Genomic DNA, 20,239 nt, shown 5'->3' on the forward strand with positions numbered 1-20,239 from the left:
CTGTGCGAGTGTCTAGTAGTCAATGAAATACGATGCTTGTTAATGCTAAATATGAATGTCTCTTTGTGAAGATATACGAGTATTGAACGAGTCCAAAGCATTAAATCTTGCATCAGTGCAAATGTCAAGTATGTGCTCGAGACTGAGAAGGGAAAAATTATACTCGCTTCACGAGTGCTAATGAAAATTTGCATTTGTAAGCTGTGTGCCAATAAATTTGTAGAGCTGTCGTCTTCTTCGACGATGCATAATACGATGAGTTAAGCATCGGATACTATTTCCGCATCATCGTCAGAGAGAGAGAGATGTTTGTCTTATTCCCAGAAGTATACGGCGCTCAAATTAGCAAATCTAGATCATTAATCTTGGAAGGTTGAATGTCGTAAGAAAAAGGTAGTTTCACTAACGAAACACACAATACTATTGAAACGGTATTTGTTAGTATTGAAGTTCTTGCTTATTTATGTATTTATTTTAGCTTGTGGTGCTTCAACCAGTCTTATCTTGACGCCAGACGACATCTGAAACACACTTATAATAGGGGAAAAACACAGAAGACAGTCATGTAGCAATCTGTATTTTACCGCAGATCTAGTTAGATTTCAGCTACAGTACAGCTATTATCAACGCGTTTAATAGCAAGTAATACAGACCCAGAAAACTTGTATATTCCCAAATTGTTTAATGTGAACTGAGCTATGGGCAGTTTAAGGTCGTTTCAACAACATGGGGGTATACGAGCTTTCTGCTTCTATATGACTCGCTATTCTGTAGCTGAAATCTAGCTAGATCTGAAATAAAATAAAGATTGATACGCGACTGTCTGCTATATTCTTTCTTGATTATAATCATTTTACAGCCACTGAGTCCAACGATTCCTAATGCAATATGACCTGATGAAAACAAACTTAATATCTGATGTAGATTATTTATTTTTTTCAGAATCACAAGAAAACACATTCTTCGCTGTAACAAGAAAAAATATCCATGCCAGTGGAAGGACAAGTACACTCCAAGCCCTGATGACCAGTAAGTACGTGTACGGAGACGTCACGGAAATGGTGGGATACCAGTGTGCTTGCCGCCTGCCTTACTGCCCGAAAACCACGAGTGGTGGTCTGTGGTTGCATTTCATTGCATAGCAGGACCCCTTTGGTTATGATCCGTCGCACCCTTCCGGCGACGATATTCTGCTTCCCGTTTTGTTGCCCTCCATGGCAAGCCATACTGGGCTTATAATTCAGCAAGATAATGCCCTCCCGGACATGGTAAGAGTTTCTGCTCCTTGTCTTCGTCCTTGCCAAACTCCACTTTGGCCAGCAAGGTCGCCGGATCCCTTCCCAAATGAGAACGTTAGGAGCATTATGGGTATGGCCCTCCAACCAGACCGGGATTTTGACGATATAACGCCAATTGGATAGCATTTGGCACGCTATCCCTCAAGAGGACACCGAAGAAATTTATCAGTCAGTGCCATGCGATTAATTGCTCAGATGCGGTCCAGCGCGTCAGTCACTTACTCAATTTGCGAAGCTCTTTCTCTTGCATAAATCATCCAATTTTTTGTGAAAGTGTAATCATTTGTTTGCTGTCGAGTACATGTACATCACATCTGCCGATTTCCGTCCTATTCGGATAATTCTTTTGTTGTGCGTAGTTTTTAATGTCATGAGAAACCAAAGAAGACCTAGTTATGGGCCGTTTTTGTTGTGGTCTTCAGTCCAGAGACTGGTTTGATGCAACTCTGCGTACTCCTTTATCCTGCGCAAGCTTCTTCATCTCCTAGTACCTACTGCAACCTACATCCTTCTGAATCTGTTTAGGGTATTCATCTCTTGGTCTCCCTCTACGATGTTTACCTTCCACGATCCCCTCCAATACCAAATTGGTGATCCCTTGATGCCTCAGAATATGCCCTACCAACCGATCCCTCCTTCTAGTCAGGTTTTGCCACAAATTTCTCTTCTCTCCAATTCTATTCAATACCGCCTCATTAGTTATCTCATATTCAGCATTCTTCTGTAGCAGCACGTTTCGAAAGCTTCTATTCTCTTCTTGTCCAAACTATTTATCGTTCACATTTCATTTCCATAGTTCACATTTCATTTCCATACATGGCTACACTCCATACAAATACTTTCAGAAATGACTTCCTGGCACTTAAATCTATACTCGATGTTAACAAATTTCTCTTCTTCAGAAACGCTTTCCTTGCCATAGCGAGTCTACATTTTATATCCTCTCTACTTCGAGCATCATCAGTTATTTTGCTCCCCAAATAGCAAAACTCCTTTACTACTTTAAGTGTCTCATTTCCTAATCTAATTCCCGCAGCATCACCCGACTTAATTCGACTACATTCCATTATCCTCGTTTTGGTTTTGTTGATGTTCATCGTATATCCTCCTTTCAAGACACTGTCCATTCCGTTGAACTGCTCTTCCAGGTCCTTTGCTGTCTCTGACGGAATTACAACGTCATCGGCGAACCTCAAAGTTTTTATTTCTTCTCCGTGGATTTTAATACCTACTCTGAACTTTTCTTTTGTTTCCTTTACTGCTTGCTCAATATACAGATTGAATAACATCGGTGATAGGCTACAACCCTGTCTCACTCCCTTCACAACCACTGCTTCCCTTTCATGCCCCTCGACTCTTATAACTGCTTTCTGGTTTCTGTACAAATTGTAAATAGCCTTTCGTTCCCTGTATTTTACCCCTACCACCTTCAGAATTTGAAAGAGAGTATTCCTGTCAACATTGTCAAAAGCTTTCTCTAAGTCTACAAATGCCAGAAACGTAGGTTTGCCTTTCCTTAATCTATTTTCTAAGATATGCGCTATGAACTGCAATACCAAGTACAATTCAACTATGTCATAGTTACAATGGTGAAAGTTGTAAGAAGCGGAAGTAATTTCTTGACTATATTTCTGCGTGTATGCATTCGTAAACAAACGAATGAAATGGCTGTCCTTAAGGATGATAGGAGAGGAAATAAAATTAGTGGAATTGGTTAGAATAAGGAAAACATCTTGGCTGGGGTATATACGGCAAAGAAACTGCCTGTAACAAAGTGTAGTTGTAGTTTCTTTCAGTGACTGCAGGAAAAAAAGAAAGGGGAAACTTGGAACGTTGGGTGACATTAAAAAAAGGTCGCAGTTAGTAGCAGACCGTGGACGAGGCACAGAATTGAGGAAAGGGAAGAACGTCCAGTCGATACCTGTCATAAGACAGATATGCCGACAAATTAGTACTGAGTTACGAATGCAGACTAATTTTCCTATTCGTTTTTTGCGCAATCCGTCGTTAGATCCTGCTCTTCCCTTCTTCCCATGCAGCATACTACCAAACAAGAGGTACATTCATAGTGTTCCAAAAACTGCATCAGAGGGAGGAAGAAGAACAGAATGCTACACGATGCTAGAATGACTGAGTGGTAAACAAAGGCAAGGAACATAGTAAACAAAGAGAAGCGAATACTAGACGAAGGCAAACAACGTGCACGACGAGTCGCATATCCCTGAACCACTTGCCACCCCGAGCCGTTGGACCGGAGCGGACGGCGACAAGAGGCGCGGCACTCACCTTCAACCAGGGACGTGAGGAGAGTGACGTTGGCAGCTTTCCGGCGGCCAGCCGGCAGGTTCAGCCCGATCTTCTCCAGCTTCTCCCGCAGAAGGCGGCCGCCGTTCTTCGACTTGGCTCTGCAAAGTGAAACACAAGTGTCAGGATCTCCCGTCGTGGCCTGTCACTATCCAAATACACTCATGCTCAAAAATTAAGGATAATGCTGATACATGGTGAAACAACACTCTGGTGGGCGGTTTGTGGGTTTAAATCACCTCGAGGCATGACCATGCGGTGCATTTGACCTGCGGTCGTCGCACGGTGGCGCTGACAGCAGTCCACATGCGTAGAGGTGTGTTGGTGCATGTCAGAGTACGGTACAGCGAGTAAGTGTTCAGACGTTTTCAGACGTGCTAATGGTGACTATGTGTTGAAAATGGCTCAAAGAACACATATTGATGACATTATGAGGGGCAGAATACTAGGGCGACTGGAGGTTGGTCAAACACAGCAGGTCGTAGTACGGGCCCTTCGTGTGCCACAAAGTGTGATCTCAAGATTATGGCAACGATTCCTGCAGACAGGAAACATGTCCAGGCGCTGCAGTACGGGACGTCCACAGTCTTCAACACCACAAGGAGACCGATATCTCACCATCAGTGCCCGCAGACGGCCACGGAGTACTGCAGGTAGCCTTGCTCGGGACATTACCGCAGCCACTGGAACAGTTATCTCCAGACACACAGTCTACAGACGACTGAAAAGACATGGTTTTTTCGCACATAGACTTCCATGGTGTATTCCACTGACCCCTAGTCACAGGATAGCCTACCAATCGCGGTGTCAAAAACACAGTACATGGTCATTGGAACCGTGGTCCCAGGTTACGTTCACGGACGAGTCCAGCTGTAGTCTGAACATTGATTATCGGCGGGTTTTCATCAGGCGTGAACCAGGAACCAGATACCAACCCCTTAATGTCCTTGAAAGGGACATGTATGGAGGTCGTTGTTTGATAATGTGGGGTGGGATTATGATTGGTGCACATACACCCCTGCATGTCTTTGACAGAGGAACTGTAACAGTTCAGGTGTATCGGGACGTCATTTTGCACCAGTATGTCCGCCTTTTCAGGAGTGCAGTGGGTCCCACCTTCCTCCTGATGGATGATAACGGACGGCGCCACCGAGCTGCCATCGCGGAGGTGTACCTTGAAACAGAAAATATCAGGCGAGTGGAGTGGCCTGCCTGTTCTCCAGACCTAAACCCCATCGAGCACATCTGGAATGCCCTCGGTCGACGTATCGCTGCACTTCTTCAAACCCCTACGACACTCCAAGAGCTCCGACAGGCACTTGTGCAAGAATGGGACGCTATACCCCAGCAGCTGCTCGACCACCTGATCCAGAGTATGCCAACCCGATGTGCGACATGTGTACGTGTGCATGGTGATCATATCCCGTATTGTTGTCGGGGTACATGCGCAGAAAACAGTGGCGTTTTATAGCACCTGTGTTTCCTGACGGTTTTCTGAACTTATCACCAATACCGTGGACTTAAAGAACTGTGTCGTGTGTGTTCCCTATTTGCCTATGCTATTAGCGCCATTTTGTGTAGTGCCACGTTCTGCAATTATCCTTAATTTATGAGCATCAGTGTGGATATATACTCAAACTGACTAAAACCTGTATTACTCTGTCAATGTTCTTTGACAGATCTTTTATAAAAACGAGCAGCAAACACTAACTTTTATTAAAAAACCTGACAGAAGTACTTCAGTACACCGCCAAAGATTTTGTAAGGCATCTTTTATAAAAGATATTGACAAAGATCTTTTACAGTTTAATACGGAGCTACGGGCCGGATACAACTCGGTAAAGAAGTTTGGTAAAATAAACACTTCGCATCTTGCGATTCAAACTATCTGAATTTTGAGTGACCCTATCGGCGATTACGTCACTAAACTGTGCTATAGATCAACAGTGTCGATCAAATTATGACAGCGGCTGCCCGTTTCGCCAACGATCTACCGGACATACGTATCAGCGTTTCATGACTGCTCCGCTAAACATGTAGCGTGAAGTTCTGAAGACGAGCAAATTACCTTCAACTTGCTTGTATGCCATTGAAAATAGATTTGTTGTCCCGTGTTCTCTGAAACTGCCATCTGATAAAAAGTATCCGGACATCCTATGTACTTCGAAATTGACCACTAGATGTCAGGAGAGGCGTACTCGTCATTATAAAGGGAGACGGAGAGTAGTGTGGTATCAGTAGAGAAGCAGTAACAACATAGTGGTTCAAACGGTTCAAATGGCTCTGAGCACTATGGGACTTAACATCTATGGTCACCAGTCCCCTAGAACTTAGAACTACTTAAACATAACTAACCTAAGGACATCACACAACACCCAGTCATCACGAGGCAGAGAAAATCCCTGACCCCACCGGGAATCGAACCCGGGAACCCGGGCGCGGGAAGCGAGAACGCTGCCCCACGAACACGAGCTGCGGACAACAACATAGTGGTCAGTCTGGAGAATTCCTTGAGTTCGAACGTGGAATAGTCATTGGGTGTCACCTGGGTGACGGATCCATCTGGGCCTCCCAGTGGTCGAGCGGTTCTAGGCGCTTCAGTCCGGAACCACGCGGCTGCTACGGTCGCAGGTTCGAATCCTGCCTCGGGCATGGATGTGTGTGATGTCCTCAGGTTAGATAGTTTTAAGTAGTTCTAAGTCTAGGGGACTGATGACCTCAGATGTTAAGTCCCATAGTGCTTAGAGCCATTTGAACTCACTGTTATTGTGGCACTGTACTCCCTAATGTGCGTCCTTTCAGAGGTGCATCCGGCACTGACTTCGTTTTTGTGGATGACAGTGCACGGCCGCCTAAAACTGTGCAGGTGATGCAGCTCTTGCAGCGAGAGGATATTTCGGTGGGTTGACTGGTCTGCTCTTTCCCCTGACTTAAATCCCATCGAGAACGAGTGGAATGCGTTAAGGAGACGTACTCCAGCACGTCCACGTGCACCTACGACCATCCAATAGTTGTCAGCTATGCTGCTGGAGGGATGGAATGCAGTACCACAAGAACTCCTTACTAACTCTGTGGCTACCCTGGGAGCACTTTGCAGAACGTGCATTGCTGTCCGCGGTAATCACACACCCTATTAAAAACCCTGTCCCGCCTGTTGTAATGTCCAGCGGATCATCATAAATCGCGTTGAGTTCAGCGTAATTACTCTCTTAGAATAAAAGTGTTATTCGTCTCATTGCGTGTTTGTTTCAGGTACCATATATATTGTTCACCAAAAGCAGTTGGCCGAGCGGTTCTAGGCGCTTCAGTCCGGAACCGTGCTGTTGCTACGGTCGCAGGTTAGAATCCTGCCTCGGGCATGGATGTGTGTGTTAGTTAGGTTTAAGTAGTTCTAAGGCTAAGGGACTGATGACCTCAGATGTTGAGTCCCATAGTGCTTAAAGCCATTTGAACCATTTTTGAACCAAAACCAGCTTTTTCTGATACGTTAAACGAAAATTTGTTTCAAACAATGTTTCTTAATATCACTCGGTAGTTCTTGCTCAGGGTGTACGTTTTATGTATCCCCACAGGTGTTGGAGATACGGGATAGAAAATTTTTAAATGGACCCATGTACATTTTATCCAAGAGTACGCTTACCCTCTCCAAGAGCTACTCAAAAATCTATGACACTATACCGTTTTTGTCAATAAAACGTAGTTGTGCAAACGACAAAGAGTACACAGACTGTGAAGAAACCGAGCTGTTTACTGTCTTGATTGTACACATTACGAGGCCAATGTAGTTATGTAGTAGAGGTATGGACTTTGTTTATGATTTACGACTTACGTTGTGTGAAACATTTTTGAATAGCTGTTGGAAAGGGTAAATGTATTCTCAAATAAAGTGTACATGTATGAAACTTTGTAGGTAGGGCAACCACAGCTATGAGTAGTCATCTTGGGTATTTAGTCCTTTATTACTGGATCACTACCGGTTTCCTGGCACTCAAAGCCTCATCCTCAGCTGAACATCTGTATAACAATAAGTCCAGATGAGTAACAAACCTGAGATATACACCGGTATGGTAAATTATTTTAAGATTTTAAAAGATTTGTATGAGAATATCAAAATATTAGTACTCACATACCTAAAACATTAAAGTGGTAAAGCTCAGAACTTTGTACCAAACATTATTTCTCCATCAGAACGAAAGATCGCTGAAAGGCGGTGTGTCATAGAATAAAACAGCTTGATTCTAAAATAGTGGATGGGTCCTAAACACATCGTACCACAGTGATCCTTTGGCTAGGTGAAAATTAATGAAAAACTATTAAGACCCAATTTTTGGCCAGAAAGAAAAACCAAGAAGTGGTTGTCACAAAATGGAGGGCTGTTCTATCTGTCAAAACCCATCAAGTAAATAGCTATTGGTGGAATTCCTTCTGGATTTATTGTTATGCAGATGTTCACCTGAAGATGAAGCTTTCAATGCGACGAAACCGGTAGTGATCCAATAAAAATGGACTAAATACAGCTGAAGTGGTTTAATAATACCCAAGATGAAAATATACATGGTTCCATTTTAAAAACCTCTACCCCGTATCTCCTATATCTGTGGGAATACATACCCTCAGCAAGAACTACCAAATAATGTTAAAAGACATAGGTTGAAACAATGTTTCATTTAACGCATCAGAAATAAGTTGTTTTGGGTGAGCAAGGTAAATGGGACACCCTGTGTGTGTGTGTGTGTGTGTGTGTGTGTGAAAAGGATGAAGGAACTTATAAGAAGGAAAAACCAAGACAAGAAAGTTGGGATTTAGCTGCTCGTCATTGTTGAGCACACTACAGAAGGTGGGATATCTCAGTTGGGCAGTGTTAAGTAAGGGAGTTCCCGACTTATTAAAGAAATGGTTCGTCCCAGGAGATTTATGGGAACAATGCAAAAGCCAAATGTCAGTGGTCGAGCTGAGATTGATACCTACTGCCATCTGGGTGAGAATCAAATCTTTCGGTGTCGAGAAAGGAGTAACGATGTCTGAGCGATACATCTCGGTGATACTCGCAGCGACAAAGAAGGGAGTGCACGGCGGCGGGGTGATCAGCTGGTGTCGGCGGAGACGCAGCCAAGGCGCGCGGGCGACAGTTCGCCGCCAGTTTTAACAAGAAGCGCTCGTTAGGCACCGCTGGGCGCCGCGACGCCGCCTCGTATAATGAGAGCTGGCGGCGGCGCTACGTGCCCAAATAGGCGGCGGGGGCGGGGGCGGGCTATTAGCACGGCGCGCGGCTTGGCCGCGTGGCGGAGGCGGCGGGGGCGGCGGCGCGTGTTAATTCCACGGAACGTCTGACGGTGATCGGACGAGGACGGGCCGTCGCCCGAGATGCGAATGAAATGTAGTCCAGATACTCGCAGGTTTCCAGGTGGCCTTACCACTATAGTTGTAGAACTACCGTAGACTGTCCGAAGTAAGCGTTGACTACGGTAGTTTTTCTAGTAGCCTTACTGTCAGTTAAGGTCATAACCACGTTACCTGTACGTTAGGTGTGTTCCATAGCTACTGGTCGTTACCTTATTTCGAGCCCTTTGTTTGCGTATGTGAGCAATGTCTTACTAGATTCCTGCAGAAACTGGTAGCAGTGAACCGTCTAGAACCTGAGTGAGGATATATAAAGGACTCTGTAGCTTACGGAACATTTCTGTTATCTACAGTTATCCTCCTGCTTGTCACTTAAAAGTAAACAACATTTAAATCAAAGTTGCAATAGTCTTAAATCTTATATAAAACATGTTTCTGTTATTCATAAACAACTTTTGCACTTATTAATAATAATGGTAAACACTTGCCTTTGATCATGATGAATAACTTTCTATTGAGCACAAAATAGCAACAATAATTATATAGATACTTTTATCTATGTGCATGTAAACTGTACTTGTATCAAAAGTAATTGCTTTAGTTATACAAAACTGCAGAAGTTACGCGAGAGACAAATTTTTATTACTTTTAAAATGCAATTCGTACTTTGTAAGGATATAAAATACACAATAAACTAACACTGAACGACTTGTGTTTCTAATTATATGCAAAACAAGCAAACAAGGACATAAAAAACAAAGAGAAGTTTATAATGAATCACCCTCCTCTATAATTACCTTGTCTTATAGAGATAACCGGTATCATGTGTACTGTCGATTCTTGCACAGGTTAAAATTATCTCATCTATTTCATTTAAAGAATTCATATTATTTTGTATACGATGTATTATATTTCAGGCTAAAATGTATAAAAAGGGCGAGTTGCGTTTCGCAGGAGCGATGCTGATGCATGGACAGTAACTTCTCTGTCTCAAGGAAATTCATTATATTCGAACTGAGAATATGTTCGAGAATCCTGCAACAAACCGATGTTAAGGATATTGGACTGTAATTTTGAGGATCCGTCCTTCCTTCCTTCTTATATACAGGCGTCACCTGCGCTTTTTTCCAGTCGCTCTGGACTTTACGTCGGGCAAGAGATTCACGATAAATGCAAGTTAAGTAAGGAGCTAATGCAGTAGATTACTCTATGTAAAACCGAACTGGAATCCCGCCCGGACCTGGCGATTTATTTATTTTCAACCCATTCAGCTGCTTCACAACCCCAGGGATGTCTATCACTAGTCCTCCACACGGGAATCTGTACGAGACTCGAACGGCGGTATGTTTGTACGATCCTCCTGCGTGAAAGGTTTCTCAAATGTTAAATTTAAAATTTCGGCTTTCGTTTTGCTGTCTTCCGTTGCCAGGCCAGACTGATCAGTGAGTGACTGGATGGAAGCCTTCGACCCGATTACCGATTTTACGTAAGACCTGAATTTCCGTGGGTTTTGAGCAAGATCTTTTGCTAAGGTATGACGGTGCTAGTGGTTGTATGCTTCGCGCATCGCTCTTTTTACAGCAACACGAATCTCTACTAACTTTTGCTTGTACTCATTGTCGCGATATTTTACAGTATAGAAGATCAAGAATTTCTCATAGCTCTTAAGATATGCGTTTTAGAGTCCATGTTTACTTGACTTTTTTGTTTGGAATGATCAATCCTGTCATATCCCTGAATATTGAGCATCATTTTTGAAACACCCTGTATTTGGCCGGACACGACAGTAAAAAGCCAGGCTTGTCCGGCTGAAGCCGTACACCTGGGAACCCTAGCTGAGTGGCCTGTTAGCTGAGGACGCATCTAGTCTCTGTGTTCCCCCAAGTCACGCCGTTCTGTCGTAATTGGGTCTGGCAACGCGGTCGAGCTATTGTGCTCCGAGCAATCGCCCAACATCAGTGATGTTAGGTACTACCCTGTCGTCATGATCCCGTGTCTACCGCGGGGACGAGTGTATTGTTACCGCAGCAGCCCTCTTGTAGAACGCGTCGAAATGGCGAGTGACGGGCCCGTGTCTCGCACGCGATATTGCCAATCTGGACCGGCCGGAGCCGCGCTGCTGGTGACGGAGTAACAAGACGGCGCCGCTGGCTCGCCGGACGTGACGCCGTGTCCGAGTGTCAGCGGTCGCCGAGCGAGCGCTGCTGATTGCGGGCGTTGTTACCACGGGAGCTCCGGGACTGGTCTGAGAGGGCCCCAATGTACGCGCGTTGGCGCGCTGTAGCCGCCCGTAACGAGGCCGGGCGCCTGCGCGGCAGGTGGAAGGCAGCAGCGACCGGCGGCGGTACGTGTGTGCGCAGCTGCCGAGCCAGACAGCTGTCTCGTTACAGCCTCCCACAATGGGCTGTAACTCCCGCTGCGGCGCCTATTGTCTCTCGCCACGGCGATCGGCCGCGGCCATTAAGCGGCGCAGCCGAAGACTTCCTCATGCGCGCGGCTCCTCCGACTCCGCGAAGGGTCCGCGCGGGTTCGCACTTGGCCGGTGCCGGCTCGGTGGCCGCTCGCGGTGCGCGATGTAGCAAGAGGCGCGGGCTCGCAACGACACAAAGGCCGGAGGAGCACGCTGTTGGGCCCGTCTAAGATGGGCAGATTACGAGGGGCGTTCAGTAACTAATGCAATACTTTTCTCTCCGCCAACTTCGCTTGAAAAAATGCGGAATTTGTTGTGGGACGTCGTGGACTATTCCCCGTTCAGCCCCTACAGTTTCATGAATTTCCGATAGGTGACGATACTGTACGTAGCCTTCAAAATGGCGTCTGTATCGCAGGCGCGTTGCAAGCAGAACGCTGTCATTGAGTTTCTTTTGGTGAAAAACCAGAGCATCACAGATATTCATAGGCGCTTGCAGAGACCTGACGGTGAACAAAAGCACGTTGAGTCTTTGGGAGAGACGTCTGTCATAATCGCAACTAGGGGAGACGTGGTAGTGAACAAAAGCACTATCAGTCGTTGGTCGCGCAAACCTGGCCGATCTCCCGCATGCCGGCTGGTCTCACACAGGACTCCTGCAGTGTTGGAAAGTGCGGACACTCTGACTTGAGATGATCGAACGATCCCAGTCATACACCACGCTGGACAACTGGACGTCTCTCTTGGTAGTGTTGTTGCACGTCGTTGTTTCAGCCCCTACAGCTTCGTGAATTTCCGATAGGTGACGATACTGTACGTAGCCTTCAAAATGGCGTCTGTAACAGAGGTGCGTTGTGGGCAGAGCGCTGTCATTGAGTTTCTTTTGGCGAAAAACCAGAGCATCGCAGACATTCATAGGCACTTGCAGAGACCTGACGGAGAACAAAAGCACGTTGAGTCTTTGGGAGAGACGTCTGTCATAATCGCAACAAGGGGAGACGCGGCAGTAAACAAAAGCATGATGAGTCGTTTGTCACGCAAACCTGGCCGATCTCCCACGTGCCGGCCGGCCTCACACAGCTGTGACTCCTGCAGTGTTGAAACGTACGGACACTCTCACTTTAGGTAATCGACCCATCACAATCATACACCACGCTGGACAACTGGAACAAAATTCGCTGAGCAAATACCTAATGAAAAACAAAAAAAGGCATTACTGTGGTAATAATCCAAGGAAAAGTAAATTAGTAGGGCATCCAAATATACATAATAACTTCATAAAGATCTTACGATTAGAAAGGAAAATTCCTGGAAGCAAACTCAAGAGACAGGACCTAGATCTTCCATACTGGTACCGCAAAGTATAATCAATGGAATGAAACTGCAGCAGTAGCGACTAAATGGTGTATTTGTCAAGAGACAGTGGAAAACGATGGTTTCATTGACAATGCTTTGCCTTTTAAGAATGACGATGGTGGTGGTGTAACGTAAGGATGAACCAGTATCAGAACATGCTAACGATACGGTATAGTGTGGCGGCGATACGATATGGTGACATCCGAAGCATCCATGTTTAGTAGCTATTTCCAGGATCGACGTATGTTAGAGACATGGCTGCAAATGCCAGAAAATGGTACGTAATAACTCCCCATGGGAAAACTGCCGCACCTTTTTCAGAAGACCGCCACTGATAAGGGGTCAGCTGTCCTCTACGCTCTTAATGATGGACTTTTTAATCACATCTGCGAAATTAACTGCATCATAAATAAATTTTCTGCTTCCTTTTTATGGTCAACGCACGTTCTAGAGAAGGGTGACGCTGAATTTGAATCATAGCTATCTTCTGTCCTTTTGCAAACTTTATAACGGAGGTGTACTCATTTTTGGTGGAGAAGGAACCAGACCAGCCAGTTATCATTCCCTGCAGCTACGGCACTGATAGTATCGGAAAGTGACAACTTTCGGATACAGCAGTCGTGCCCAGCATGTAGCAGTGCTTGGAATGACGTTTAGCGTCATGGAACACTTACATTACTGATAATACAATTCCAACTTCGCGCTATAAACACCTCAATGCCACAGGTTCGGGGCTTGTTTTCAACCTTCTCTGTAAAGTCCTTGTGTTTGAGCTAATCCCCAAAGACCGCTGGATTAACTGCTACAAAACATTTTCGTTTCAAGTAGGCTCCAGTGAACATCTTAGAGGAAAGGCCTTTAATTGTAGCCGATATGTGGGACGTACTGTAAATCGATGGATTACTTCAGAAGCACTGGCGATCAAGCCTCCATCTGCAGATTCCGGTTTCAGCCACGCTACCGACAATCGAAAAACAGGGTTCTTAACCGGACGAAGGATGAATCCTATTCGAGTAACTGATGAAGTCTCGCAAAATGAGTCGATCCATTGCGGCCAAAATATGCACCTCTACATGGTTTTGTGATTATCTGTGTTAGGTTTGAAGCTAATTGAAAATGGGAAATTACACTGTGATGTGGGTTTAAAAGTGAAACGGCTCCTCTTCTTCGCTGCCAATGCGAGAGAGGTTAAGGAACATTCGCGGTGGCCAGAGTCTCGGTTGAATTGAATCGAGAGCCCAGTAATTGACTTCCGACGCGCAGCCGCCATTAAGCCCAGAACGTGCTTTTACGTCCGCCTGATGAGTCGCTACCGCTGATGGGCCGAAACTCGCGGGTGGCCCACCACACCGGTTCGGCATATCTACGGTACCATAGAAGCGTCTAGGAACACGTGGATTCTTCTGCCGAGTCATTACAGCACGTGGGGCGTTCCAGGGCTACTTTGTATACAAGACTCCGTTCTTCATCGCTTTGCTTCTGGTTACAAGGCAAAATGTTGACATCAACAATAGACTGTTAACGTTTTTGATTTCTCAGTTAAATTACATTCACTCCGATGGAGTGACTGGAGTTAGATGCAGTTACACGAAATTATATAAATGAATTCCGATCAGATAGATGAGACATAGAGAAAGCTTTTGACAATGTTGACTGGAATACTCTCTTTCAAATTCTGAAGGTGGCGGAGGTAAAATACAGGGAACGAAAGGCTATTTACAATTTTTACAGAAACCAGATGGCAGTTATAAGAGTCGAGGGATATGAAAGGGAAGCAGTGATTGGGAAGGGAGTGAGACAGGCTTGTAGCCTCTCCCCGATGTTATTTAATCTCTATATTGAGCAAGCAGTAAAGAAAAAAAAAGGACAAATTCGGAGTAGGTATTAAAATCCGTGGAGAAGAAATAAAAACTTTGAGGTTCGCCGATGACATTGTAATTCTGCCAGAGACAGCAAAGGACTTGGAAGAGCAGTTGAACGGAATGGACAGTGTCTTGAAAGGAGGATATAAGATTAACATCAACAATAGCAAAACGAGGATAATGGAATGTAGTCGAATTAAGTCGGGTGATGCTGAGGGAATTAGATTAGGAAATGAGACACTTAAAGTAGTACAGGAGTTTTGCTGTTTGGGGAGTAAAATAACTGATGATGGTCGAAGTAGAGAGGATATGAAATGTAGATTGGCAATGGCAAGGAAAGCGTTTCTGAAGAAGAGAAATTTGTTAACGTCGAGTATAGATTTAACTGTAAGGAAGTCGTTTCGGAAAGTATTTGTATGGAGTGTAGCCATGTATGGAAGTGAAACATGGACGATAAATAGTTTGGACAAGAAGAGAATAGAAGCTTTCGAAATGGGAGAATGCTAAATATTAAATGAGTAGATCACATAACTGATGAGGAGGTACTGAATAGAATTGGGGAGAAGAGGAGTTTGTGGCACAACTTGACTAGAAGAAGGGATCGGTTGGTAGGACAAGTTCTGAGGCATCAAGGGATCACCAATTTAGAAATGGAGGGCAGCGTGGAGGGTAAAAATCGTAGAGGGAGACCAAGAGATGAATACACTAAGCAGATTCAGAAGGATGTAGGTTGCAGTAGGTACCGGGAGATGAAGGATCTTGCACAGAATAGAGTAGCATGTAGAGCTGCATCAAATCAGTCTCAGTACTGAAGACCACAAAAGATGAGGAATGAAAATATGTGCTGTTCTGGGACATAAACTTTTAAGCATTCAGGACATCCATATATTTGTGCTACGCCATTCAGGAAGAAGTGTTGAGGTCGAACATGTTTTAAAAGTTTGCAGAAAATTGAGCAGATGCTGAAAAAAAAGGGTCGTTTCAGTTAACATCATATAACAATACGAAATATTATTTCCCTCAGTTTCGTTTCTTAATGTGGAAGTGAGTTGAGGCACATAAGGGGTTGATCGCAAGTAGCTCCAGGGTTTCGGAAGGCGACTGCACAAGAATTACAAGACATTGCACAAAACACACCACTATCAGTGGGTAGAGCTTCTCTCTAAGTTCTTAACTCATTTTACAAGCGTTCAGTATGGGGACTTATTGTGGCGCAGCAAACGTCAGTATGAGCGTAGAATTCATTGGCTCGAATTGTACAGGAAGGCATACAGCAGCCTGCTTTGCAAATCTTTCCACTGAGTATCCTGCCTGCAGGTGCGAGCTAATTCGATGCTATAATGCGGGGTGGATAATTAGTCCGCATGTTCTGACGCGTCTCACCCTTAATGCAACTATGCTACTGCGTGTATAACGACTCTAAACTTGGCAAGATGCTCTACCCGCTAATATGGGTCGTTTTTCTATATATTTTGTAGCTTTTGCGCAGTCAGCTTATGAAACGCTGATAACCTGTCGTGGAACACACACACTGATAAACCAAAACATTATGGACACTGCCCACTGCGACGTTGTATGCCGCCAGATGGCGTTGCGGACACGTGACGCAGTAACAAAAGTATGTAAGGGAAAATATGGGCTGCAAATGGGGAAATCCATTGAGATAAGCTACTTTCACAAAGGAGAGGTTATTATTACGCAGAGCCTGTGAAGTAATATCTCGAAAACGGCGAAGCTGATCGAATGTTCACGTGCTACTGTCGTGAGAATCTACGGAAAGATATAGGACAGTGAAACTAACACTCTAGATCGATGGTCGTCTTCACAAACGCCGTCGTCGAGGTGAACGGCAGTTCGAAACATGCTGCGCCCCATGGACGAAGGCTGGTGGAAGGCAGTACTATGCTATGGCAGACATTCTCCTGCGCTTGCGTGGGGCGTGTGGTAGTAATCGAAGACACGCCGACAGCTGCGAGCCTCCTGCATCCCTTCATGCTTAATGTCTTCGCCGACGGCGATGTCATCTTTCGCAAGTATAATTGTCCGTGACTCGGAGTCAGAACCGTGCTACAGTGGTTCGAGGAGCATTATAGTGAACTCACGTTGATGTCTGGGCGACCAAATTAGGCTGATGTAAATCCCATGGAACCCATATGGGTCGCTATCGGGCGCAAATTAGCTGCCCATTATTTACGCGAATGACATTTGTCCGCAGCTCCTGGTCTCGTGGTCGCGTTCTCGCTTTCCGAGCACGCGGTACCGGGTTCGATTCCCAGCGGCGTCAGGAATTAAACCTGCCTCGAGATGACTGGGTGTTTGCGTTGTCCTCATCATTTCATCATTATTCCTGAAAGTGGCACGATTGGACTGAGCAAAGGTTGGGAATTTGTACGGGTGCTGATCACCGCGCCCCACAAACCAAACATCATCATCATCTACATGACATTTGCTTAGACATCTAATGCCACATACCTTCATAAACCTACCAAAAAACTGTCGGATCCCTGATACGCAGAATCAGTGGCGTATCTCGTTCCAGAGACGGACGAACAGGTTGTTAAGCAGGTGGTCATAATGTTTTGGAAAATTTATGTCACTATCATAGTAAAAGGGTCCAGGAAGTGAAACAAAGATTAGCGGAAATCTGCAGGAGAAGAATCTCGAAGGACTTGCAATATGGGGCTATCGAAGAACATAAAAAGTTAAGTGGAGAGATAAAGGACGTCATGAAGAAATAGAAAAAAGTATATCTGGGGAAAGAAGGCTGTGGAAGACTTTTAGCATGTAGTGTATCGGGATGTTTTAGCAAGTATTCTGCGCCACTATGTAGCATTGTCCCAGCAAAACGATATTGGGATAGAGAAAATATATAAAAATAGTGTATAAGGCGAAATAAGAGACTGTCCGCGCCTGTCTGTATTGCCTCAGACGCTGCGGGAGGGCCGAGGAACTGTTGCTGTGAACGCACAGCATCAACCGACTGGGTGCGCCTGTTTACGCCTTATGCCTTCAGTTGAAGGTGTCATAAGATTCCCGGAATACGCAGCCTACCGACAACGCCTACGTCATCACCAAGACTTATTATATGTTAATGTACCATTGACCTGTGACAGGTGATGTACATTTGGTTGCCTATCTTAAGGTGCAGGAAATAAGTTCCGGGTCGGCTTTCTCTTCCTCACACTGCAGATGACAATGTTGCGTGTAATAGTTACGCACACATGATAAGAGTACCGCAAGATAGGAAAACAAGCAGAACAGCATCAAATATAGAAAATAAAAGGAAAGATAATAAAAAAATTAGAAGTACACACTCGTTTTCGTCCAAAGGTAAGAGGTTTTTTTTTTTTGTTGATATGTAATGCGTGGAAATATGCCGGTGTGTTTCCTAAGAAGTTCGGGTTTCTCCGTTGAGAAAGAAAACATTTCTATGATGAATTATTTTTCACTGTGCAGCAGACGTGCGCTGTATGAAACTTCCTGGCAGATTAGTACTGCCGGCCGGTGTGGCTGTGCGATTCTAGGCGCTTCAGTTTGGAACCGCGTGACCGCTACGGTCGCAGGTTCGAATCCTGCCTCGGGCATGGATGTGTGTGATGTCCTTAGGTTAGTTAGGTTTAAGTAGTTCTAAGTTCTAGGGGACTGATGACCTCAGATGTTGAGTCCCATAGTGCTCAGAGCCATTTGAACCATTTGATTAATACTGCGTGCCAGCCCGGGACTCGAATCTTGGGCCTTCGCCTTTTGTGGGCAAATGCTCTACCGACTGAACTATACAAGGACGACCCATGACTCGTTCTCGCATCTCGACCATTACCTCTTCTCCTACCTTCCAAACTTCGCAGACGTTGTCCGACATACCTTGCGGGACTCCCACTACTAAAGGAAGTTTGCAACGTGAGGCAACAACTACTGGCGGAAGTAAAGTTCTGAGGTTGGATCTCGAGTCGTACCTGGGTAGTTCACTAAGTAGAGCACTTGCCCGCAAAAGGAAAAAGTCCAAGGTTTTAAGAATCGTTCATTTGTGTACCATTGGTATTAGAGGTGGGAGATATTCTCGAAATTAATGGGTAATAGCTATTTTATAGTATGATCGACTGCTTATCAATATATTGAGGCGATGTGAAATGTTTGTGGGAAGCCGAGAATCACTATGATTTGTAAGTCTCGTTTGTGAAGATTGGATTCAATTATTTGGATGAAAATAAAAAGTCAGTTGATTAAGACAATAGTTAAGAATGTTTTTGGTGGATCAGTATAAATTCAAAGATTTAGGATTCAAAGATTTTTCCTCTCATTTACTGCTTCTTTAATTTTGTAAACCTGAGGCATTTCTGCGATGTATTAACTACACGTGGAGAGGCCTCAGCGATTGTACAGTCCCGTCCGTTGCAGAGGAAGAGTAATTATTTAACTGACCAATAATGTTTTCAACCACGAAACCACACAGAGGGAAAAATGACGTTTTGAGTGACAGTAATCACAAGCCAATTAAGTGAATATTGAACAAGTCGGTGAACTTAATCAGCAAATACCAATAATAATGCCAGTTTTCTTCGACCTTCTGAACCTACCAATGTATTGTCTAGATGCGGAACCATCGGATGGTGGGGGTATTACTTTTAACACCAGACAGCCACAAGGTTGCTTAAACTGGTAAAAGACAGAGCCGATGTGTTCAAATTCGCAACGCAGACACGCCACATAGGAGAAGATGGATCTTTTGCGGGAGTCACCCTACTGGCGCCACCGCAGAATGGCCAACTTGAACACTGGGCGACTTCCCCTGCTTTTCCGATCCAAACCCGATAGAACGGTGAGCCAGTGTTGTTCGCGCCCCCTCTGCCCCCAGAACTGGTGCTTTTTTTCCGAAGTAGGCACTCCACTGTGGTTTCTCCGTGATAATAAAAGCATGGATACCTGCTGTCCGAGTCCATTCTCAGGCAGACTTTAGACGGACGCCATTTCATTGCATGTACGTGACACTGTTGTCAATTCATTAGTGTCGAAGTCGCTGCCATCTGTAGTTAACATGAACTGGTTTCCACTACTTTGGAATCAGTCGGGTGTAAAATGACTTCGACAGGGTTCTGCTCGCGCCGTGGTTGTACACGCTGACCTTGACTTCTGGGATCTCGCAGCTTGCCTTGTGAACTGCATGCAGATAACTCGCCTATGCTAATGCTGTAAGAGGCGTCGCACTATGTATCCGAATCTATCGTCTCTCATGGTCAGCAACCATTTCTCCTGTATGTTTCTGATGATTTTATGTCCCACTAGGTAAGAATCTCTGGGCGATGGATGTGCATCTCATGTTCGACTGTTTTCCCACCTTAATTTCATTTCCGCTGGTGGTCTGGCTATCCAACAAGTAATACAGAATTGTGGACTGACGTCCCACGCTGTAACAAGGCTACATAGCCTTTAAAACTGTTTTAGAAAACTCTGTGCATTCACATTCCACATACGTAATAAGGAAATGTGTTCCAACCTTGAGCAAACACAATTTTTCTCTTCTTTTTACTACGAATACATGTTTAGGAGAAGTTTCTCCATTTTCATTGGATTTTATTTATCATTTGTTGAACGGTGTACAAGAATTTATGCATTAAGATATTTACCAATTTTTAGAGATTCTGGTATTTGCATTATTACAGCTCCTGACAGAA

General features: G+C 44.8%; 1 protein-coding gene across 1 annotated transcript in view; it reads right to left on the minus strand.

Annotated features, from left to right (window-relative positions):
- Positions 1–20,239, minus strand: part of LOC126417048 (transcription factor AP-2-beta) — a 354,829-nt gene that overhangs the window by 79,431 nt on the left and 255,159 nt on the right. Inside the window, exon 6 of the mRNA XM_050084939.1 lies at positions 3,585–3,703. Coding sequence (XP_049940896.1) covers positions 3,585–3,703 — 119 coding nt within the window. The remainder of the gene's footprint in view (positions 1–3,584; positions 3,704–20,239) is intronic.

Source organism: Schistocerca serialis, chromosome 8, assembly GCF_023864345.2.
Source record: "Schistocerca serialis cubense isolate TAMUIC-IGC-003099 chromosome 8, iqSchSeri2.2, whole genome shotgun sequence".
NCBI classification, from domain to species: domain Eukaryota; kingdom Metazoa; phylum Arthropoda; class Insecta; order Orthoptera; family Acrididae; genus Schistocerca; species Schistocerca serialis.